General features: G+C 42.8%; 1 protein-coding gene across 1 annotated transcript in view; it reads right to left on the minus strand.

Moving 5' to 3' along the window:
* Positions 1 to 5,325: 5,325 nt before the first annotated feature.
* The window catches only part of SMIM14 (small integral membrane protein 14), a 49,647-nt gene continuing 30,567 nt past the window's right edge, over positions 5,326 to 24,405 (minus strand). Inside the window, exons 3-5 of the mRNA XM_068137583.1 lie at positions 17,881 to 17,929; positions 9,489 to 9,637; positions 5,326 to 8,518 (exon numbers count right to left, since the gene is read on the minus strand). Coding sequence (XP_067993684.1) covers positions 8,486 to 8,518; positions 9,489 to 9,637; positions 17,881 to 17,929 — 231 coding nt within the window. The 3' untranslated portion in view covers positions 5,326 to 8,485. The remainder of the gene's footprint in view (positions 8,519 to 9,488; positions 9,638 to 17,880; positions 17,930 to 24,405) is intronic.

The following is a 24,405-nucleotide window of genomic DNA, read 5'->3' on the forward strand; positions in this document are numbered from 1 at the left end:
ACACATCATTTTTTCCAGGGAAGCCTAGGCAAATCAAGTAGAAGCTTGGTGAGTTCTCACTACCAAGTCAGTTTTTCTTACTCACACCATCACCTTCAAAACTCCTGTCTGTCTCCTTAGGTCTCAGAATAGCCATAAATGCATACACTGGTACTATTGAGAATTTCACCTGGTCCTTCTGTATGTGCTGCTGTCTTGGAAAGGCCAAACCCCCTTCAGATCCTTTGTATAGTCCCCCAAGGGAAGTTCTTTATGTCTAATCTCAATATAGCTGCTTCTAGTTTGAAGCTGGCCTGCCCACTCGATGCCTATGTCCAAAGTCCCCCTCCAGCTCTCCTGTAGCCTCCTTCAAATACAGGAAGGATGCTCACAGGTGTCCCCAGAGCCTTCTCTTTTACAGGCTAAACAGCCTATCTTTTATAGCAGAGGTGTTCCAGCCTCTTTGTGGCCTCTTCTGGACCTGCTCTAACAGTTCCATGTCCTAGTGTTGGGAGCTCCAGAGCTAGACACAGGACTCCAGGTGGGGTCTCACCAGAGTGAAGTAGAAGGGTGAATCCCTTCCCTTGACCTGCTGGCCACACTGCTGGGGATGCAGCCCAGGGCAGAGTTATTTCTGGGCTGCAAACACACAGCTCATATTGAGCTTCTTGTTGCCCAGCATCCCTCAAGTCCTCAGGACTGCTCCAACCATTCTCTGCCCAGCCTGGATTTGTGTAATCCTTCCTTCAAATATCAAAAGTGAAGCTTGGCAAAATTCAGATTCTATACAATTGTTTTCTAAAGGTGAAGTAACAACTAAACAATTCAGAGATATTCCACCTCTGGGAAGTTTTTAAAGAGAGATTTTCTAGTGCAAAAAATTAATTAATACAAATCTTATGGATGTCAAAAGAGATATTCACAGTAGCTCAGTTTGGCTTTATAATTTATGAGATTAATATGTCTGTTTTGCAAGATTTTAAGTAAAATAACCACTTAACTGGTTGCTGAAAGGTGTCTTAGCAGGGCATCCATTCAATTAAACAACTTTGTGCATTAAGGCCTGGGTCAGAAGTCTCCCTCAAGGGTACAGCTCGGTGTTTTTTTCAGGTAAGTTCCTATGTCTGTTATTTTGGAATGAAAACTGAGACAGCTGCTGGTAGGACTGATGAGTCACTCTTCCATTCATCCAGGATTTTACATTTTAAAGAGTGTCATTTGCATAATAATTCAACTCTAAGTAATTTATACTTCCAAGAGCTCACTCACAGACATCCTGCTGGGAGATCACCCTTTCTGAACCTGATATTAAGCAGCCTGAACACTAATTCCTGTCCAAGAAAGGTGAGTATCATAACTTGTACACACCTGTTTGAGGAGAATAGGCATTTTTAGAGATATCTGTAACTTCTAGGCTACAGATACATAGAAGACAGTTTATAACCTGGGCAATAACCAAAAGCTAGGGCATGGACTCCAAAAAGTATATAGAAGATACTCCAGTTTTGACAGTGACTTTCCTTAGGTACCTGAAAGTACATTGTCTGCCTCTGTCCTGTCAGGCCTGAGCGGTTCAGTTGCCTGCTTCATATTTAAACTTGATCTGATCCTGAAAATCAGCTATCCCTTTGCCATATACTCTCATAAACCTAATCTTTGTTTTCTCAGGCAAAGGCTAACACCAGCATGACAAAGCAGAATGCTGTCCAAAGGTTTAAGGCTGCACCTTTTAAAAACCTTGGCCAAGGAAAGTGGTAGTGTTTGTTAGCATCATGGCTGATTGACCAGAACACCTACCAATGTAAGATTGGATCTCTGGGTGAAAAATAGGGAAGTGGGCTCAAGGTTACATCTCTGCCTTTCCAGAAACCATCATGCAAAGGGCAGAGGTGGAGGGGGTGGGCTTTACCTCTTGTGCAAAAGCTGTTCCATTATGCAAGGGAGAAATCATGGTTTATAAAGCATTTGAAGCATGAGGGGAAGGTAGAATACAAAGGGCACTAAGTGCATGACTGCGTGATCTGCTGGCTGGCACCCTGCTGTTGGACATGGGAGGGGAAGCCAGTGAGGAGCCCTGGTTATGAAAGAAGTTTTGTACCATATCTAGGGAGATCTAGTTCAATGTCAAACAAATCCCTACCAGATTTAGCTGATCATTAACTAAGGGCACCTGTGTTTGTGTAATCAGTTTGAGGCACTGACATCTGACATACATTCAACCACCACCACTGTCTTTCTAGCCTTTCTTTAACTCTTGACATGGCACAACCAGGAGGCAACCCTACATGTAGTGAGGAAATCTGAGCTACTGGGCAATGGTCCCAGGCTGCAGCATAAAAACACCCAGAAGACTTGCCCACAGATCAGTTGGTTCAGCATTTGAATCCATGCTTTGTCTTTTACAGTGCTAAGAGGAAGGAAGGAGACTGCAGCTAAAGAGATTACACAGGGATGTGTGGGATGGAGTTTGTGTGTTCCTCTGGAAAAGGCCCCAACAGCTGCATAAAACAAGCCATGCAGCAGTTGTGGACATGAGCTGCTGCATCTGCCTAGAGACAAGTATAAGTGAACTGAACAGAGCCAGCATTACAAGTTGTCACAAAGAGACACCTGCTATGTGGCACATCCTTATTTACACCCTCTCCTCACCTCCATCTATGACTCAGCAGGACTCTGACTTTGCTGTTTGGTCTGATAGTTTACCCAAACAGCTAATGATTAATCCAACACAGTATTTTTGTTAGTGACAACCAGCACCCCAGAATGAAATTGGCAAAATTTGTCCCAAAATGCAGTGAGTTTCTGGTCAAGAGTCAACATGATCTTAGAGGTCTTTTCCAAGGCAACAATTCTATGATTCTATGCCTGCTTGTTCCTTTGGTTCCCTCATGACAGTGTTTTGTTTTCTAGTCTATGACCTTCCTCTAATTAGATTATTTAAATCTCTCAGCACACACAGAAATAATTCACCCTTCCTCCCAGGCATAATTACATTTGATGGCCTTATTTATTGTTTGGTAAATACCTCCCTTCTTGATTTTTTTTTCCCTCTTTTGATTTTCTTCTGGAAGCCATACACATTGTACCAGGCATCAAAGCTGCTCCCAAAGAAGTGCTGTGGGCAGAACCTGTTCTGAATATGGAGCACACTCAGTCTCCCATAGAAAAGCCATTCCAGGCGTTAACAGCCAACTCAGGAAGCCTTAAATGCTAGAACTGCAATGGAAGTAAGATCAGCCAGATAAGGCACTGCCTTTCATCACAGCCCCACTAGAGAGAAGTTGCCCTGGGGCATGATTTCTTGGGAGGGTTTTATTCACCTGAGTTGTCTCTTTGCATAACAGTTGTTCCTATAAACTAAGGTGAACATTTGATCCACTGTTACAGTATAGCTAAAGGCAAATTTGGCTTCATCTCTTCCCCCTGCATACTGAAGCCAATCAGAAACACCCAGAGAGGTGGCACAGACAGGATGCACTTGTGGATAGAATAGAATAAACCTTTATTAGAATAAACCTTTATTAGAATAAACCAAACCAGGTTGGAAGAGACCTTCAAGATCATCGTGTCCAACCCATCAACCAATCCAACCCACCCAAACAGCTAACCCATGGCACAAAGCACCCCATCAAGTCTCCTTCTGAACACCCTCAATGACGGTGACTCCACCACTTCCCCAGGCAGCCCATTCCAATGGGCAATCACTCTTTCTGTATAGAACTTCTTCCTAACACCCAACCTGAACCTCCCCTGGCGCAGCCTGAGACTGTGTCCTCTTGTTCTGGTACTGGCTGCCTAGGAGAAGAGACCATCATCAGCCTGTCTACAACCTCCCTTCAGGTAGTTGTAGAGAGTGATAAGGTCACCCCTGAGTCTCCTCTTGTCCAGGCTAAGCAGCCCCAGCTCCCTCAGTCTTTCCTCATAGGGCTTGTGTTCCAAACCCCTCACCAACTTTGTTGCTCTTCTCTGGACTCGTTCCAGCAAGTCAACATCCTTCCTAAACTGAGGGGCCCAGAATTGGACCCCTCAACCACAAGATAATATTTGATTAAATAGGAAGATGATTATTTGGATTTTTTTATTTCACCTCTATGAAACTAAGGATCAAAAGCAAGGCTGCATGAAAGTCACTAGGAAAGATAAGAAACCATCTTTTGACTCCTCATCACCACAAGAAGAAGGCAGATTTTGGTATCTTACATACAGTGCTTACTATAGTGCCCAGTTCTGTGGTGAAATGCACTCTAGACTGTTGGTTGGTACTGAACAAATAAGGGCAGAAGAAGGCATTTTTGCCAGAAACTCACTTAATCTTCATGGAACATTTTTCTGCAATAATTTGATGTATTTCTCCCAAACACTCTAGACAGGCTACCATTTCTTTCAGGTAGAGTAATCTTCCCTGTTTACCTGGTGGCTCTGAACAGTGAGGCCATTTTTGGTAATTTCCTTTCAGCAACACTTTTCATAACAGGCATGTCAATCCTTGGCAAACATTTTAACACTTGTAAGTTTAGCTTTAGTTTTAGGAGTTATAAATAACTTCCTGTTTAAGTAAAAGGGCAAATCTTGTGAAGCAGACATTAATGATCTCTGATGAAGATCATACTGTTTCTAAATTGAGTCAGATGCCTAAAGCACTTGTTATTAAGTTATTACTAAAAATATATTCAGATTGTTTCTGATTCTCTGGATAGCTGTGTGTTATTTTGAACCCTAATGCTCCCCTGCTGTTCCCTTTTTTCCTTGGATTAACACAGGAATCCCTAATGTGGGATCTGAGCTGCTGCTGAGGCAGAGCTCAGCATTTCATGCTCTGTTGGAGGAAGAAGAGTGCTGCACTCCATGGGAGCACTGAGGAAGCAGCAGATCTCTACTACTTCTGCATGCTGTCTCATATCCACTGTAGCATCTAGCTTCGTCAGGGCAGCTCTGGGTCCATCACTGCCAAGAACTGGGACAACAAAATAAGACTGCAAATCCCAAAGTAGTAGGATTTGATGTGAAATGAAGTAAGATAATGAGCGTATTTGGCCATTACTTTTCTTATAGCATTAATTCTAACTTCCTAGGCCACAAAACTTTGACAAACAAAAAGCAGAGATGACCATACTGGTCATCACAGTAGCTTTAAACCTCAGCAACTGCTTATAATTTGTTCTGACTTGCTTGAGATGGCTACAGAAGGCAAGTGTCCATTGTTAAAGTTAGAATTTACATGTTAAAGGTGACACAGATGACATGCTGTTTTTACCAATACTTAAGATTGTTTCAAATTACCTTAGAAACTGACAGCTTTGCGCAGTCCTACCTCTTCTAGGAGGACTAAGAGACAAGGACAAAACGTTACTAATGATTGCTATTTATTTTAAGTCAATAAAAAGTGCATAGTACAAGCCCTTTATCCCAATCCAAGTACTCAGTAAAAGTTTACCAGGAAACCGCAAATGGCACAGATGATTTGTTTTGTGTGTTTGGCATAATTCAGACAGCTGAAACCACCCATTTACATTAGGTACATCACATCATCACTCCTCCTTTTTGCAATCAGGAACATTACAAGGCTAAGTGATCTGCAGACAATACATGAATACATATGATTTCTCATTTCAGAGGATAGTAAGTGTGTTAAGCAGACTCTAAAAATACTATTATTTTAACAAAGGTGTAAGCTAAGGTGTAATTGTAAATTTCCCTCCATTATTTCCCAAGTTGCTAGAACTTGCATCTCCTACTTAACCAAGTTTAAAACTCTCCTTCTAGAATTAGTCATATCCTTAGGATTCACATACCACTAATCTCTTCCACACTTCTCAGCTGGAACCACAGTATGATTATTTCATCGCAAACTACGTCACTGAAGGCCAGATTTCTGCCACTCTTACTAAAGCTGCTACTAGTACATTAGCTCAGAGTAGTCCCACAAACTTCAGTGCAGCTACTTGATGAGCAAGGCACTATTTAACACGAAGAAGAGTGGCAAAATACAGTCCTACAACCAGTTGCTTTTGTTTTAATTGAAGAGTGGTGATCTGAAGTTCTTATCTTGGAGAGAGTAGCTGGACTTCAAAAGGTATACATTTTGATGTGGGATAGTGGCCTGGCTCTTTAGTAAATCATTTAACAATAAAATATTTCCAATGGTTTGTTGTTTTTCTTTTCTTTTACATAGAAAATCTAAAATAGCAATTTACACGAGGAAAGCAGACATATAAAGTCACTGGGACAATGACTCAGAGGAAATCTGAAGCAAAGAAGGTTCATTTAAATGTAAAACATATTCATCTGAACAAAAAGTTCACTTGCCAAGGCTGCTAGAGCTGGGTGCACATGGTGAGTTTTAGAAATACACAGACAGACATTTAAGGGAAGCAAGGCTGATCCTCACAAGTGAGGAGCATCTGCTGTAAATCTCACCGGCTTCCAAGAGGATGAGGAGCGGTGCTCTGTCTGAAATAAAGCCTCAGCTGGCTTCTTCATCAGTTGGAAGCCTGCTTTATGCATCCCATAGTGAAGAATTCTGGCCCAGTATCCTCGGAGAAAAGGTCAGTGTAGGAGATTATATATCATTTCTGCGTTGGCGCAACAAAATGATGCTGTATTACTTCTTCTGTTCAAAACAGTATTCCAAACAGAAATGTACATGCAAGGCAAAAAGCAAGCACAGACTGCTTGTCCCAGTGACACCTTTACACAGTGTTTGTGGCCTGTACACCATTCATGTAATAGGACAAATGCTTTCAGCTTCCCTGCTGCAGCTCCACTGCTTTACATGGTGCTGCACTGCTGCCACTGAGAGCACCCGGCCCAATTTTCTTCATTTAAATTGTGGGTTTTTTTAAATGGTTTTACACATGCTCCTACACTTGGGAGCAAACTATTCCACAGAAATTCAAAGGGCAACTACATCAAATTACAGAAGCCTTTCTCTTCAGGTCTATGCTGTGCCTTTAGGAGGAGGCTTAGCTGGCCCACCATTTACCCTGAGGAGGAAAACCCTGTATCTGTCAGCCATGGGATCTCTGATGCGAGATTTTTGTTAGAGCCCATTAATACAAACCTTTATGCATCTTAGCAGTTAGTCCCTTCAGCTCCAGAACTGAAGTCCTCATGAAGTAAAGGTTTGCAGAGTAAGGCTTTGAATTCCCATGTGCCTGTTCTGCTGAACTTTATGGACAGAAGCTTCATGTTGGTAACATAAAAATGTTCTTTACATTACTCTCATCAATTTTTTAAATTGGTCAAGAAAAATATACAGTGTTGCTTCTCTGTACATCTTTAAAATGTTCTTAAATTAATGTACATAAAAAAAGTCCTTCCCATTTGCTACAATGGGAGGCGTGCACGGGCTCGTGCACAGCCACACATACACACACAAACACGCCACACACGCACAGATATTAGAGGGAAAAGACATGCCATATGGAGTCACCTGCAGGTTTCTTCTGCAATTACAACCAGTAGGTAAAAGGATGAAATGTCAAGAATTGCTGATAAGATACAGGTGAAAAAACCTGAATATCCAGTACATATCGTATTACCAAAAAGTTGGCAATCTTGGTAACCTCTTGGTATGGTTTCATCCTGTCCAATATTCATTACATCATGTCTAAAAACTTCTTCATTCTAATTATTAGAAGACTGCCAGGACAGAAAATTCTACCAAGTTCAGTTCATTAAATGTCTCTTTTCATCAAGTCTGTAAGTATACAAATCTGGTTTTGGAACACATTTTGTTTTGGACAACCTATTGAATAGGATGTATCTTATAGATATGTAACAACATTAAATTAATGGTTTGGTTTGGGTTTTTTTTGGTGGTACACTCTTTTGTGTAAAGTTCCCAACACATGTGTCAAAGCTTTGACAGTGGCAATTATCACATTCACTTCTGTGCGTGCACACACCCCCCGTGTAACTCGAGTGGATGATCCATGCTTTTGCCAACAACCCTCAAAACTATGTTAGTGATCCAAAGACCAGATTAAAAGCTGCTCTGGGCCCAGGGCAGGTATAAAATCATTTCAATTTTTCACCACATAGATAAGTTAATAGTTGAAACCCTAATACAACTCTCAAAAGCATACTGGAGGAAAAAAAAATGGATTAATCTGAAGAAAGGTCAGTAACCTTCCATTATTATAGGTGCACAGGGATTTTCCTTTTCCTTCAATGCACATCAGAAATCACTGCAAAGAAATTATGATCATTGTAACAGAAAGATACCGAGTGGAATGTCCACAGTAACAGTAACAACCCTGCAATGCCTTATCATTATTCAAATTACAATCTACTAAGAATTGTAAGAGCATACAAAGCAAAAAATTAACTTAAAAAAAATGGAGCTGCTAAAAGCAGTTCATGGAGGTAACTGCTGAATGATAATTCTGGTCTACATAATTGAGAAAAGAAGTCAGTATTGAAGGGGGTTTCGGAGTAATCTGGTCACTTCGTTCATTTGGTCATGAAAAGTTTTATCTGCTGAACCTTTCCAATGCTGAACACTCTAGTCCACTGGTGGGGCTGGTGGTTCTTGTCCCTAGGGGGAAGAAAGGAGGAAAAGAAAGAAAGAAAAAAAGTACAGGATTAGAAACAGTGCTACACATAAAAGAATTTAACGTTAATAAAAACTCAGAACTGAGTTTCATTCTCTTAGAGCAGTTCCAGAGGAGGGCCATAAGGATGGTCGGGGGGCTGGAGCACCTCTGCTATAAAGACAGGCTGAGAGAGTTGGGGCTGTTCATCCAGCTCCAGGGAGACCTTCTAGCAGCCTTCCAGTATTTGGAAGGGGCTACAGGAGAGATGGAGAGGGACTTGTTACAAAGGCATGTAGTTACAGGACATGGTGTAATGGCTTCAAAAGAAGTTTGATTTATATTGGACATTAGGAAGAAATTCTTCCCCATGAGGGTGGTGAGGCACTGGAACAGGTTGCCTGGAGAAGCTGTGGAGGTTCCACGCATGGAAGTATTGGAAGGCAGGGCCTTGAGCAAGCTGGTCTAGTAGGAGGTGTCCCTGTGCATGACAGGGGAGTTGGAACTAGATGATCTTTGAAGTCCCTTCCAACACAAACCACTCTACGATTAAAGAGCTTTCAATATCTTTTTCAATATTCAGAGAAAGTGAGCATCAAAGAACAAGACAATTTCCTGTAGCTGTAGGGATTTTTCCACGGTCCCACTTTCATGCTGTAATTTTGTATCCTGACTTCTCTCAAAGCTGTGATTTTGCCCTTGTGCACAGAAGGCAGGAAGCAGATCCAGCCAGGGACAGTCAGTGTCCAGAGAACATTATTATCCACACTTGGTCACCCATGTCTGCTCTCTCCCACAGCAGGCCTCACACTTGGCCCTCACAGTTGTACTTTCACATCACATTGGTTTTACTCATTTTCATTGTTAATGGATTTCCAAGAAGATAAAGAAAAGTAAGGACCAAGTGTCTGTATTAATCCAAAACCCATTTAAGCTATTGTAGAGTGTCTACAGAGCACTTGAAGATGCACTTACGTGATGTTGGCTGGTTGGCTTGCCGGCTGTGTTGGATCCCCTCAGATTACTAGGTCTCAGTAAGAACAAGACAAGTGCAATCACCACCCAGGCCATCATGATCATGGCAAAGCTGATGCCATTGTCACCGGAGGAATTTGGTCCTGGCACTACAGACAAAAAAATCTGAAGTTAGAACATGGTGAAAGTAGAACTCTTTCCTCAAAATGAGAACAAAAAATGCAGCTCAGAAGTCTCAGAAGAAAACCTGAAATATTTTTTGAGTTTTCTGATGAGTCCTTCCTTTTGGCTTTGGGACAAGCAGTTCTTGGTTAGGGTTACACTGTTTTTTCATCACATTTCTTATCCGTTTTGAAAGTGAATCTATTTAATAAGATTTCACTGGAATTCTCAGAATTGTCATGAATATTTCGTAGTTCGCATTAACTGCTAATGAACTGCAGATGATAAACACACATTTTGTGTTTAAGAAATCAAACCTGATGCAAAATACCTGTGCATTGTGGGATCCCCCCCAGCTGTACGTTGGTGTTTGTTTTCTGCCTCAAACAAATAAAGGAATAAGATTAAAGAGATGAAAGCTGAGACTCTGTTGTCAGAACCCCACCACAGAACATGCTAATTCTTGCAAGAAGAGAGCAAACTAATGGTTCCAATTTTGTTCCCTACTGCAAGTTATTTACTGAGAGTCTGTTCCAAACTAGGGTCAGTGTCAATATGCCAGATCTCTGTGACTGATCAGCTGGGTCATGTGGTGTTTTCTGAGAGCATCAAGGAAAATGAGTCTGTCAGGAGGGAAAGAAAAAATGCTGAAGAGATACATGAAATAGTGAAGCCCAGGAATACAAGAGAAAAATTTTACACCTAATTTGCGTACAGAATGGCTGAGACATCAAAGCTAGGAAACAAAACCGAGAAAATCCCCTCAGAATGGAGATGACTGGTTCATGGTTTTGGATCAAGAAACTCTTGCAAATACCTGAACATTTGAAAACAACAACTTTTCTCTTCTGAAACATAATTTCAAATAATCAAACTGTAACTAATGTTGTCAGCTGAACTGTAAACCAATGTGGAGTTAATTACCTATGGTACTTACATGGCTTCATTTGCAATAGTAGCTAAACATCTCCATTATGATCTAGATGATCAATTAATACAGAGCTAAAATGAGTAAGTTTCAGAAAGAGGAGAGCTGTTCTATTTTAATAGAATAGAATAGAATAGAATAGAATAGAATAGAATAGAATAGAATAGAATAGAATAGGTTGGAAGAGACCTTCAAGATCATCGCGTCCAACCTATCAACTAATCCAACCCACCTAATCAACTAAACCATGCAACCAAGTCTCCTCCTTATTCAAGCTGAAAACTAACATGCAGAGAAATTCCACAGAGAAACTACTATCTGTCAGATTTTTCAGTTGTCTCAACTCATCTGGATCATCTCATTATGGAGTCAAGTCTGGCTTCAAGATCGGTTGGAAGTTCTTATTTAACATTTGCTAGATAACTTACACCCAGTGAGCTGCTGGAGTATTGTCCTTGAAGGTCAATGCTGCTACCAAAGCACCACTTTCATCACTGTCACACTGGGTAGCGCTTTTAACAAAGCCTCTTCTTTCAAAGTGGTTTCTTCACAGCACAGCTGAAACACAGCAGAGGGGCACTGCAGGGAAGCTCATAGCTACACCTTCCACAGCACTGCTGGTCTGTCAGTAAGACTTCATGAGTCGGAGCTGTCGGACTGATCTCCTATACTGACATCACATGCACTCAAAAATGTCAAAGAAGGGAAAAAAATGTACTATAGAAGTTCATGCTTCCCAAAAGCAACAAACACCGCCAACTTAGAGTCATAGAATGGTCTGGGTTGGAAGGGACCTCCAAAGGTCTTCTAGTCCAACCCCCTCAAACTTGAGGTTTTTGAAACTGCTCTACAGCTCTGGTCTTCTAAATGTCAAAAATACAGACATGTAAAACTTGAGAAGGTGCCAGTGTAGAGGAATTTTATGATTAGAAGTACAGACAACTACAAGTGACAATTCTTTTGGAGATCTGAGTGAATAAAGGGTGTTGTATATGAGGAGAAGGTATAGTGCAAAGAAAATAAATGAGACTGCTACAGCCTCTAATTCATTAAACTTTATGATACAATTGATTCAGAAAGCACATGGAATTGTGCAGGGAAGAGTTTAGACCTGCAGCTGTGTTGAGGGAAAAGATTACTGTTATTATCAACCTGGTATATCAGTATTTTAAACCTTACATGACCTTTATACATGCACTCAGTAAACTAGCCTATGATTTGGCACAAAAAGAACAACTGCTTTATGGTGGGGTTTCCAGGCAATACTAATAGCCACCCTGAGACTACCTTCAGCAGCACATAAGACAGCCTGAGGTACCTGCTTTGGTAACTACCTTCAGTAGAACAAAGAAAATTTGAGTCACTTGTTAGGCAGGATTCCTCACACAATGCAGAGAAACAGGCACTAATCAGACTGCCACTAGGAATTTTTCCTGTACTCTGGAATTTGTGCACTTAGGGTCCACGGTTAAACAAGAGCTGGGCTGCTAGGTCAGCTCATGCTGCAGGTCGTGGATGGGAGCAGAAGGAACCACAGAGGGCAACCACAGATGTTTACGCAAGACAGAATTTCTTCCAGCCTGCATTGTAATGTGGTTTAGATGGAACTAAATGTGCTGAGACATCTTTTGAACTAAGTTAAGCTTGACAAGAGCTGATTTAACACAGCTACACTGTACTACCTACTCACAGCATGCCAGACACTAAACCAGCCACACCACTGTTTACACTGAGAACTATTAATCCCCACATCTCTCACAGGTGACCATGTGTTTTAACAAGGATACAGACTCTGCTACTACTTTAATCTCTCCACGTAAGAGAGAGGATGAGAAGAAGCAAAATCTCACATAGCTGGAGATTTCAAAGCTTTGCATCACAAATAAAAAGAACAGACAAGAAGCTGTGTCAGCTAGCAGGAGCAATAATGTGTAGAAGGCAACAATCTTTTGCTGCATAGACCTCTATCACCAAGATCACAAAATAATCACACAAGATGAGCTTATGGAGCATGAATAGTTGAGTGAAACTGAAGCCAAGCAGGATGGAATTTATGCTGATGGGTAGAATGGAAAAAAAAATATCTTATCTTTAGAGTTCCACAGCCACAGTGCTTTTACATATAACTGATATTTTTGCAGGTAATTTTGAAGTGTTTGGGTTTTTTTCCTTTTGACCCCTTGAAGAATCAAGGCTGTCTTTTAAGAGCACTTGTGAATGATATTTCCAGACGGATAGAAGATTGTTCTGTTCTGACCTCACAGATGAATGTCTCTGCCACTACCCATTTGGATGGATGGATCTGGCTGTTAATCTCCAGAGCCTGGAAGATATCAGGTAGTCCAGAATGCAGAAGTGCATATTCCTATGCCACCGAGAGACATGAAGCTGGAGGTGGGAAGATTCAGGCTGGATGTGAGGAGGAGATTCTTCACCATGAGAGTGGTGAAACCCTGGAATGGGTTGTCCAGGGAGGTGGTCAAGGCCCCATCCCTGGAGGTGTTTAAGACCAGGCTGGATGAGGCTCTGGCCAGACTGATGTAGTGTGGGGTGTCCCTGCCCATGGCAGGGGGGTTGGAACTAGATGATCCTTGTGGTCCCTTCCAACCCTGAATGATACTATGATACTATGATACAAACTTACCGTCCCTAACCTGCTTTTCTGCACAACTCTAATTGCAGCCCACAGTCTTTATTTTTGGAGTATTTGGTCCCCTAGGCTCATAGGTACATATCCACACACATCTGAATGAAGCCTCTGAGCAGTTCTGCCCCTGTGCTTACCTGGACTTTTTTGACACCATGGCTGAATTATGTCTGTGCAGGAGAAAGCTTTATGAGGAACTGGTGTGAGATTTGCTCTAATGACTGTGGTGCACCCTATCTCTTGCTTCACATATGAGACACAGTTTTTGCCTTGCTTTTTCTTATGGAAACAGAGACCAGTCCACGTAAACTACTCTTCTCTTGGAGAGAAATGGGGAAAAAATAATCTTCCTTGACAGATGTTTACCACCTCATTTAATGATCTACTAGAAGGCAATCAAGACTACTAAAATTATGAGTTTGGTAAAAATAACTTCTATAGATTAAAGGTCAACCACTGCCTGATTGTGCAACTGAAAGCTCAAGAATACAATATTTAAATTAATAAATGTCCTTGTTAAATGCTTCTTACTCCAGCTTAGTTCTCCTCTTAAGGTGGTATATTTCATTCAGAGTAAGGTTATACTCTAAAGTGTAAGAGGAAAAGACTGAATTTCTTTTCCTGTGAAAGTATATTCCATGTGGTGTTTTTTGTCTGCCCTCTCCTGATAGAAATATCTCCTTTTGTATCTTCAGCTCTTTACAGATCATAGCATCATAGTATCAGTCAGGGTTGGAAGGGACCACAAGGATCATCTAGTTCCAACCCCCCTACCATGGGCAGGGACACCCCACACTAGATCAGGCTGGCCAGAGCCTCATCCAGCCTGCTCTTAAACACCTCCAGGGATGGGGTCTCAACCACCTCCCTGGACAACCCATTCCAGGGACTCACCACTCTCATGGTGAAGAACCTCCTCCTCACATCCAGCCTGAATCTCCCCACCTCCAGCTTCATTCCATTCCCCCTAGTCCTATCACTACCTGAGATCCTGAGAAGTCCCTCCCCAGCCTTTCTGTAGGCCCCCTTCAGATACTGGAAGGCCACAATTAGGTCACCTCGGAGCCTTCTCTTCTCCAGACTGAACAGCCCCAACTCTTTCAGCTCTTTACATATGTTTAGCATCTGCACATGGACAGGCAAGCCCATGCTTTCTGGCTTGTGCCTTCCTCTTTTCAAGGTGGTTTTAACCTTACCTGTTGTGTGAAAGGCAGGAAACTGTATGAAGAGGGGTATTTTACAGATGATAGGGAAAACCTCCATCAGATAATCCCTGCAAGCTGACACTCTCAAAGGCAGGGATAGGGAAACTGAAGAAATGAAAAAGGGATCTGAGTGGAAGAAGGAAGACAGGAATTGCCAGAAAAGGGCAGGAACAGTTGGCAGACATTTCATGCTGTTAGGTTAGGCTGCTGTGACTCCCCTGGATGAGAGCAACTGAAGATGACTCACAGATATGCATTCAATTAAAAATACATAAAAATTTGGAAGCAGAGTAGACAACATTTGAGACAGTCATCTCTGACCACATTACAAGCTAGCAGAGCACTGAGAATCGTGGTGAAAATATGAATGTGGTAAATCCAGGTCACAACATCTGGGAATTGATAGAACACAGAAAAAAACTCAGGCAGTGGCTCCCTCATTTCCTCTGACATGGAAGGCTGACTGGAAGGGACCATGAGGCATCAGAGCAGCCCAGTACCAGCTGGGATCCTCCTTGGGCTGGATGAGCCACTGATGTTGCCACTGCCAGATGCTTCAGAGAAATCTCCATTTGCATTGAGACAGAACTCTTACTTGAGTTAAGACTCCACTCTTATTTGAGAGTCTTATTTAAGACTTAACTCTTATTTGAGTTAAGAGAGTGATAATTTGAGTTTGAGAACTCAAATTATCACTCTCACTTCTCATTTCAAGGGAAACTGTAAGATCTTTTGATAAACAATCCCAACACGTGTCACATACTCCAGACTTGCAGCCTTTTTTCTCCAAGGCACCCACTGAGATGGAGGGAACAGTCATCAGACTCTGATACATGCTCTACTGTCATAGCAGATACTCTACCAGAGAGGCAGCAGAGGAAGAGCCATCAAGCAGAGTGCCCAAGTGTTCTCTGAAGCAGTGCTCACATCCTCCTGTATGTAGGAGTACAAATCTGAAAGCAGTGGTCCTGACCCTGGCAGGAAACTCTTTGAGGGTAGTCACTGTAACAACATAACGGTGCCAACAACCATACGTAAGAATTTGGTGGTAATAACACAAAAATATGAAGGAGGGACCCTCAGTGCTGCTGCTTTGATCTGGCTCCAAAAACCTCAAAGATATCTGAAATCCAGACTTAAAAAAACCAAACCAGGCTCAGGAAGAATCAACACGGGGTGTTCTCTGAGAACTCCCAGCTGGTAGCAGCAGCATAACACATGACGCTGCTGGGTCACTGGTTGAACCACAGCCCTGATGTTTCCCCCCCTGCAAAATCCCACATACATCTCATCAACTATTTCACAACCTTGCAACTTAAGAATCTGTATATGGCAACATTCCCAGCTGTGCTTCCAGAAGGAAGATCAAATCCTAGGAATGAGCAAATGGGTAGGAGTGAAACAAGATTCTTCATATCGAGGTCCTGAAATGAGGAATCGACGTCAGCAAGTAACAGGAAATGGAGCTGTGGGACCTAGGGAAGAGGAGCCCCACCTCAAAAACACACTCATCACAGTGTAGTTCGTTAGAACAGGATGAGGCAATGGATAGAAGACTGGCACAGAATTGTTTTTATCTGTCTCTGCAAATATCTCTAGAAGCTTCTCCAGTCTGCTTGGTTTTGCCTTTGACTCCTGGGATCTTACAGAGCTCAAGTTGGCCCAAGCACAGTCACAGAAGCATCACAAAACAATCCAACAAAGAGGCAGGCAGTGTCATTGCATCAGCAGAAAAGTACTTTTGCAAGAAGTAAATTTAAGGCAATATAATAACATAGGAGAGGATTTACTCTATAATTTTTGCTTGGGTTTTTGAAGCAAACCACTGATTTGGAACAATTGCTGCCAAACTGCCTGCATCTGCACAGACAGTTGTTGCAAGGCTCTCTTTCAGGATGAAAAGCTATTTGCTGCAAACCATTCACCTCCCCATTGCACTATAGTTTAGTAGCACCAAAGTTATCCCACAAGCTTTGTGCCCACACATAACAGAACTTACTCATTGGTAGTCTTTAGCCTACGAGCTTCATAAATATTGATGAGCCAAGATTCCTAACACTTGAGTGAGAATGACCCACCATTGCTAGGCTTTGACTACACTGAAGCCCAGAAAGCTTCTGTCACCTGCCGCTTTCCCTCTCCTACAAGCACACAAACCCACATGTAGAAGTCTAAGGTGTGAGGGAACAAAAGTCTGCCCCAGAATAAGTGCAACTGAGAGAAGAGAGGTGCTAGAAGTCAAGGCAGCATAACTTGGAAAGTCAGCAGCAGTGTTATGGCACGTGTGCTCCATTCCTTATTCTCAGGAGTTCCCTCTGAAAGCTCATGGCTTTTCCCCTTCAGCACAACATGGCAATGAATCTGGGACTGTTTCACACTGGGAGGGCACAGTGCAAGTCCAAGCTAGCTGCCCATCACTAAACAGATTTTACTGGGGAGTGAGGAGGGAGAAACATCAGTGAATGAAGGCATGCCCTTTCCTCAAGATCCTGGACACCCTGACTGCACTGCTCCTAAAGCTGCAGAAGACACAGGCACCAGCAGCTCTTGCTTCCAGGAACACAGCTCAGGTGCTTCCTGCTCCTTCAGAGCATTATAGTAGTCCTGCTGCCCACTAATTAAGTTAATTCATATGATCAATTGGTAAAGCAATACAGGAAAAACAGATCCATTCCATCTTGATTTATAAGCATTTGACCATGTTCCCTCTAGACCATGAACAGTGTAAACAGAGTGCCTCAGGGCAAGCTCACATGAGTGCACATCCTCTGCACAGCTATGCCTCCCTGAAGATGCTGGTGACATTTGACTGTCCCAGTAATGCACACCATTTGGAAGAGTTTTTACATGCATTTCACAGTAGATTTCAAGTCAGTGTACACATCAGTGCTCAGCTTCAATGACTGCCAAGTCCAAAACAAATGCAGTCAGGGTGTGTGTCAGCTCCTCAGTCAGAGCTGGCAGGGAACCTCCTCTCCCTCACAGCATTGACAGCATTACTCAGCCTCAGTGAAAATATGTGTACATGTGGGGTCTGTGCTGAATATCCAGAGTTCACTGGTTAGGCTGCTCTGACTGACTATAAGGAGGAGAAATTAAGCCCCCTACAAATTTCCACCGCAGAGGAAAAAACTGAAATAATCTTTCTTGGAGGCTAATAGCAAGATTCAGCAATGCTTGGGGACTGATCAGTGGTCATGCTGGTGTACTGATACTTCCAGTCTGCTCAGAGATGCTACATCCATACACTGCTTCAACGTACAAATGCTCACCTGCATCACAGAGTCTCAGAAATCATCTCTTGTAACAGTTTCAGGGCTGCAGTATTTGATTTCATGTAGTATGTTCCTAAAACATTACATAAACTGCTGCACAAAACACTTGTGAGGCTGCATTTTCATCACTACTGCTTATTTCACTTGTATACACCTGATCTCAACAGTTACTCACATTCCTGAAGGCATTCTGTGTCTGTGCAGTATGACTGGGATTGTCTCAGCTGAAACAGAGAAGAAGAGAGATGTGACAGTCAGCAATGAGATTTGGTCATCTTTTACCAAAATCATCATTTAGTTCAATGTCAGAGGACAAGTTCAAGATAAGGAAGGTCACAAAATCACAGAACGTTAGGGGTTGGAAGCAACTTCTAGAGATCATTGGAGTCCAAACCCCTGGCCAAAGCAGGATCACCTAGGATGGGCTGCACAGGAAAGCATCCAGGCAGGTTTTGAAAGTCTCCAGACAAGGAGACTCTACAGCCTCCCTGGGCAGCCTGTTCCAGTGCTCCAGCACCATCACTATAAAGAATGGTCTCCTTGTGTTGAGGCAGAGCCTCCTGTGTTTTAGCTTGTACCTGTTGTTCCTTGTCCTATCACAGTGCACCACTGAAAAGAGCCTGGCACCTTCATCATGACACCTACCCCTCAGATATTTTAGATGTTGATAAGATCTCCTCTCAGCCTCCTCAAGACTAAACAACCCCAGGTCTCTCAGTATTTCATCACAGGAGAGATATTCAAGTCCTGCAAACATCCTTGTAGCTCTCCATTGAACTCTCTCCAGCAGATTCCTGTTTCTCTTGAACTGAGGAGCCCAAAACTGACCCTTTACTGCACTGCACTGGGCTTATGGTGTGTGAAGAACTCCAGGTATAGAGGTACTTTCTGAACACTATATACACAAAACCTTTACATCACCTATAGTGTTACTGCTTCCACACAGGTTGCTCCCATGGAATGCCTTTTTAAATCCAAGTTACAAATCTATAGTGATGTAGATATTGTTGTACACAGTGATACTCTCCATGTAATTTATAAAGGATAGGGTTTAGTACTATTATCTATAGCAAGTAACATTCAAATACTCTCTGCTTACATAACAGACTGTGATAAATCATGAATTGAGAAGCCAAGTGAAAATGTCATAACTAAATTTAGCATTTACTGGTTTTCTACCTAAGACTTTATTTTTTTTTAAAGAAGATTTTAGTATGTATTTACTGCTTCTTCTCTTTACTGGTGGGTAAAATTTTAAAGGCTTTTAGGAATTGCCATGACTATTTGGATTTACAGACTAGGTAAATTTGCTAACTGAAAGAAAAGTCAACACTGGCTCACCTGCAACTCAGTACAACTGCTTTGCAGATGAGAGAGTCCAAAAAGAAAGGCAAATACCACATCCTTCAGCAGGCACAGAGAAGTTAAATGGTTGTATTTAATCTGCTGTATCACAGAAATGGGTTCTATCCTCCGCTTAGGTAAAGTACAGAGATTAATAATGAAAAGTTTTTCCAAGTACAGAATTGTTACAATGCCTTGGTTAGAACTGACATTTGCTTTTTGACAGGTTTTACCTCACAAGAGTGTCACAAATCCCAACCCTTCTTGCCATAACAGCCTAATCTGTTTATTATCAGTGTAAATACCCAAATATGAAAGAGAAGAAAAGATTATGCTCCTTATGAAAGACAGACATTAATGTCAACAAACCCAATTTCCCCTGGTATTGGCATAACTGATTTGCTGCATGTAGTCATAATATTATGCAAAGCACATCAAGGAAACAGATGAGCAACTGAAAGAGGAAGACACTTGGAGAAGTCTAAGCTCCTTCCTCTATCATAATGACTTGCAATAACTGATGCATTTGAGAAAGAAAAAAAAAACCAAACACAAATGGAATTGAAGGTTGATCACAAATTAATATATATAGTAAGACTACAAAGAAGTTCCTTCAGAAGTATCGGGAAGGCTGGATGAAACCTTTCAGCTGTTTTTATAGTTAAAACAACAGCAGGGGAAGTTCAACCCAAAGACTTCGACTTAGCCTATTAAAAATAATAAATCTATCAAACTATGCTAATTTCCTGCCCTTGCAGGAGAGTAAAAGCTCGTTTTATATTCAAATGTTGCAATTTGTTCTCAAAGGGGAGGTTTTATGTTGGCAACAGTACCCATTTACAATAGCTGCACTGACAAATTCCTGAACTGGGAAAACTGGGTATCGCTATACCCACATTTTAAAGAGATCAGCAACATAATTATCTTCTGTTTGTCGAAGAATTTAATTCTGGTGGGGGCCTTAATTTATAAATTAATGAATCCCTACTCTGTCATACAGTTTATAGGTATTTTTCAGCACATAAATATGCCCAGTGTTGAAACAGGTAATAGGTATATGATCAGAACCCTTGTACCAGCCTCTGGTTATCCCTAGGATGGCTAGTCCTCACACAACTTGTCTGTTTTGCCTAGGGCTTGGACAACAAATATTCAGTTTTATTTTCCTGTTTTCACGAGGATTTAGAAACTAACTGTACAGGGTAGATGTAGGAACCTCAAATTACATTGTAAAAGCAGTTACAAGTATGAAAAAGCTGAGCATTTTGTAATTTGTCAGAAACTCCTCTGCATTGAAAACATCATCATATAATCACACAGATTTAAAGATCCCACCCAAAATTAAAAAGAATTAATACTTCATAGTTTCTGCTACATTCACAGGCAGCAATACAAATATTTATAAGAAATATTTCTCAACCAAAGCAAGCAATATAAAAAATTTCTTACAAAAACACTTTGTGCTGGAAAAGATTTGGTCAGAACAGGACCACCCATTGACTCACATTAAGTTTTAAGGAGCCATAGATCACATGTTAAAAACCACACTCACAGACTGATAAAATGGTTTGGCCTGGAAGGGACCTTGAAGATCATCTAGTTCCAACCCCCCTGCCATAGGCAGGGACAGCTCCTTCTAGACCGGGTTGCTCAAGGTCTCATGCAGCCTGGCCTCAAACACGACAGGGGAAGGAGCATCCACATCCGCCCTGGGCAAGCTATTGCAGTATCTCACCAACCTTACTGTAAAGAATTTCTTCCTAATCTCCAGCTAAATCTGCCCTCCTCAAGTTTCAGTCCATCCCCTCTCATCCTATCACTACAAGCCCTTGTAAAAAATTCCTTTCTGGCTTCCTTGTAGGCCCCTTTCAGGTACTGGAAGGCCACTACTCAAATATCTTGCCATGCTGGCTTTCCTCTTCTTTCTACATGCACATGCAAAAGCCTGGAACCCAGGAGCAGAAGCTCTACGAGGGCTCTGCAAGCCAGGGAGTCAGGTAACAAACCTGTTTTGAACAGCTCAGTGCCAGGTTCACATTGTTCTCTTGGGCTGAAGCAGAGCAGATGACAGAAAAGGAGCCTCACTAAAGCCAGGTTTTTCTCAATTAATTCAGGTGAGCTGGTTGCTAACTCTGTAACCCAAGACAAATCTGATCCCTTGTGCTCGCTCACTCAGAAGATGAGAAACGATCCTGGCACGTGTACGAAACGCTTACGCAAGTGGAATGGCTGGGAAAGGTGATGCCTTTTGCTGAAACAAGAATGCTGCTGCTACCAATTAGCTCTGTCTGGATCACTGCAGCCTTAAGGGACAGAGCAACCATTGGAAAAAAAGACTGAACGTGAGACATGTCAATCACGAGGTAATCGGAAAAGAGCAATTATCAGGGCCTGGAAATAAACACTCCTTTGTATTCAGATTTTCTGATCCAGTGTGGAGGGGGAGTTTGGATGAAAGTTTGTGGAAGAATGGTAAGAAGTTGAACGAGACCATTCCTCATCTCCACAAAACTCTCAAAGAGACTTCAAATAAACTCAAATGTTTTTCAGGCTGGGAAGACTACAGAGTTGACGAAAAAAAACAGAACAGAAGAGTAATTATTAGAATACCTTAACTCTTACATACTGAAAGGGAATATTATTAAGGGCTCAGGTCCAGTCAACATGGATTTAGGAAGGGCAGGTCCTGCCTCTCCAACCTGATCTCCGTCTATGATCAGGTGACCCGTCTGGTGGACGTGGGGAGGCCTGTGGATGTAGTCTACCTGGACTTCAGCATGGCCTTTGACACCGTCCCCCACAGTAAACTGCTGTCTAAGCTATCAGCTCGTGGCTTGGACCACTACACTCTGTGCTGGGTTAGGAACTGGCTGGAGGGCCGAGCCCAGAGAGTGGTAGTGAATGGTGCCACATCCAGCTGGCGGCCAGTCAGTAGTGGAGTCCCCCAGGGATCAGTGCTGGGCCCCATCCTCTTTAACATCTTCATTGATGATCTGGATGAGGGGGTTGAGTCAGGCATCAGCAAGTTTGCAGATGACACCAAGTTAGGAGCAGATGTTAGTCAGTTAGAGGGTAGAAAGGCTCTGCAGAGGGACCTCGACAGACTGGACAGATGGGCAGAGTCCAATGGGATGGCATTCAACAAGTCCAAGTGCCGAGTGCTGCACTTTGGCTACGGCAATCCCATGCAGAGCTACAGGCTGGGGTCAGAGTGGCTGGAGAGCTCCCAAACAGAGAGGGACCTGGGGGTGCTGATCGACAGCTGCCTGAACATGAGCCTGCAGTGTGCCCAGGCAGCCAAGAGGGCCAATGGCATCCTGGCCTGCATTAAGAACAGTGTGGCCAGCAGGAGCAGGGAGGTCATTCTGCCCCTGTACACTGCACTGGTTAGGCCACACCTCGAGTACTGTGTCCAGTTCTGGGCCCCTCAGTTTAGGAGGGATGTTGACTTGCTGGAACGAGTCCAGAGAAGGGCAACGAAGTTAGTGAGGGGCTTGGAACACAAGCCCTATGAGGAGAGACTGAGGGAGCTGGGGCTGCTTAGCCTGGAGAGGAGGAGACTCAGGGGTGACCTTATTGCTCTCTACAACTACCTGAAGGGGGGTTGTAAACAGGCAGAGGTTGGTCTCTTCTCCCAGGCAGCCAGCACCAGAACAAGAGGACAGAGTCTCAGGCTGCGCCAGGGGAAGTTCAGGCTGGAGGTCAGGAGGAAGTTTTACACGGAGAGAGTGATTGCCCACTGGAATGGGCTGCCTGGGGAGGTGGTGGAGTCGCCATCACTGGAGGTGCTCAGGAGGAGACTTGACAGGGTGCTTGGTTACATGGGTTAGTTGATTGGGTGGTGTTGGGTGATAGGTTGGACGCGATGATCTTGAAGGTCTCTTCCAACCTGGTCTATTCTATTCTATTCTATTCTATTCTATTCTATTCTATTCTATTCTATTCTATTCTATTCTAGTCATTGCCCTCTACAACTACCTGAAGGGTGGCTGTAGCCGGGAAGGCGTTGGTCTCTTCTCCCAGGCAACCAGCACCAGAACAAGGGGACACAGTCTCAAGCTGCGCCAGGGGAGGTTTAGACTCGAGGTGAGGAGGAAGTTCTTCACTGAGCGAGTCGTTCGTCATTGGAATGTGCTGCTCAGGGAGGTGGTGGAGTCACCGTCCCTGGAGGTGTTCAAGAGGGGATTGGACGTGGCACTTGCTGCCATGGTCTAGTCATGGGGTCTGTGTTGATAGGTTGGACTCGATGATCCTTGAGGTCTCTTCCAACCTTAGTTACTGTGATACTGTGACACTGTAATGTTGGATTTGGTCTTACTCATATTCAGAGATCCTTGTGTGGTCAAAAATGTCAATTTAGTGGAAGATTAATAGTTGACTGCCTGATGTCACACCCACTGAAGTCAGCAGCAGCCTTTTCTGCATTATTCAGTATATTCTGGAAATTTTCTTTATTAGAAAAAAACATAAATTCTTAAAACCCACTAGAAATTAGGTGAGTGGAACATTAGGGCTTATTCAACACAAGAAGAGAGTGAAAAATATTCTGAAACTAAATATTTAGAGATAGTCTTATTATTTTCTTCCTTTTTAAATACAGAGATATTTGAATTTTAACATTCTCTGTGCAGTCTGTCATCCAAACATCACAGTATCACAGTATAACTAAGGTTGGAAATGACCTCGAGAATCATTGAGTCCAACCTATCAACACAGACCCCATGACTAGACCATGGTACCAAGTGCCACGTCCAATCCCCTCTTGAACGCCTCCAGGGATGGTGACTCCACCACCTCCCTGGGCAGCCCGTTCCAACAACGAATGACTCACTCGGTGAAGAACTTTCCTCCTCACCTGGAGTCTAAACCTCCCCTGGCGCAGCTTGAGACTGTGTCCCCTTGTTCTGGTGCTGGTTGCCTGGGAGAAGAGACCAACCCCTTCCCGGCTACAGCCACCTTTCAGGTAGTTGTAGAGGGCAATGAGGTCACCCTTGAGCCTCCTCTTCTCCAGGCTAAACAATCCCAGCTCCCTCAGCCTCTCCTCATAGGGCTTGTGTTCAAGGCCTCTCCCCAGCCTTATTGCCCTTCTCTGGACACGCTCAAGTGTTTTGATGTCCTTCTTAAACTGAGGGGCCCAGAACTGAACAGAGTACTCAAGGTGTGGCCTAACCAATGCAGATATAATACATAGCTTAGTGCATGTAAGCCAAAAAATGAACTAATTTATCTTTCATTGTCCACAATGAAGTAAAGACAAATTGTAAACAACATAAAAGGTAAAAAGGAGCTAAAAAAATGCTCCAAAAGTTTCAGTTTTAATACACTGCAAACTTGCAGGCAATACAATTTCAGTTTT

Source organism: Melanerpes formicivorus, unplaced genomic scaffold (assembly GCF_026170545.1).
Source record: "Melanerpes formicivorus ecotype bairdi unplaced genomic scaffold, bMelFor1.0.p_v2 SCAF_4, whole genome shotgun sequence".
Taxonomy (NCBI): Eukaryota; Metazoa; Chordata; class Aves; order Piciformes; family Picidae; genus Melanerpes; species Melanerpes formicivorus.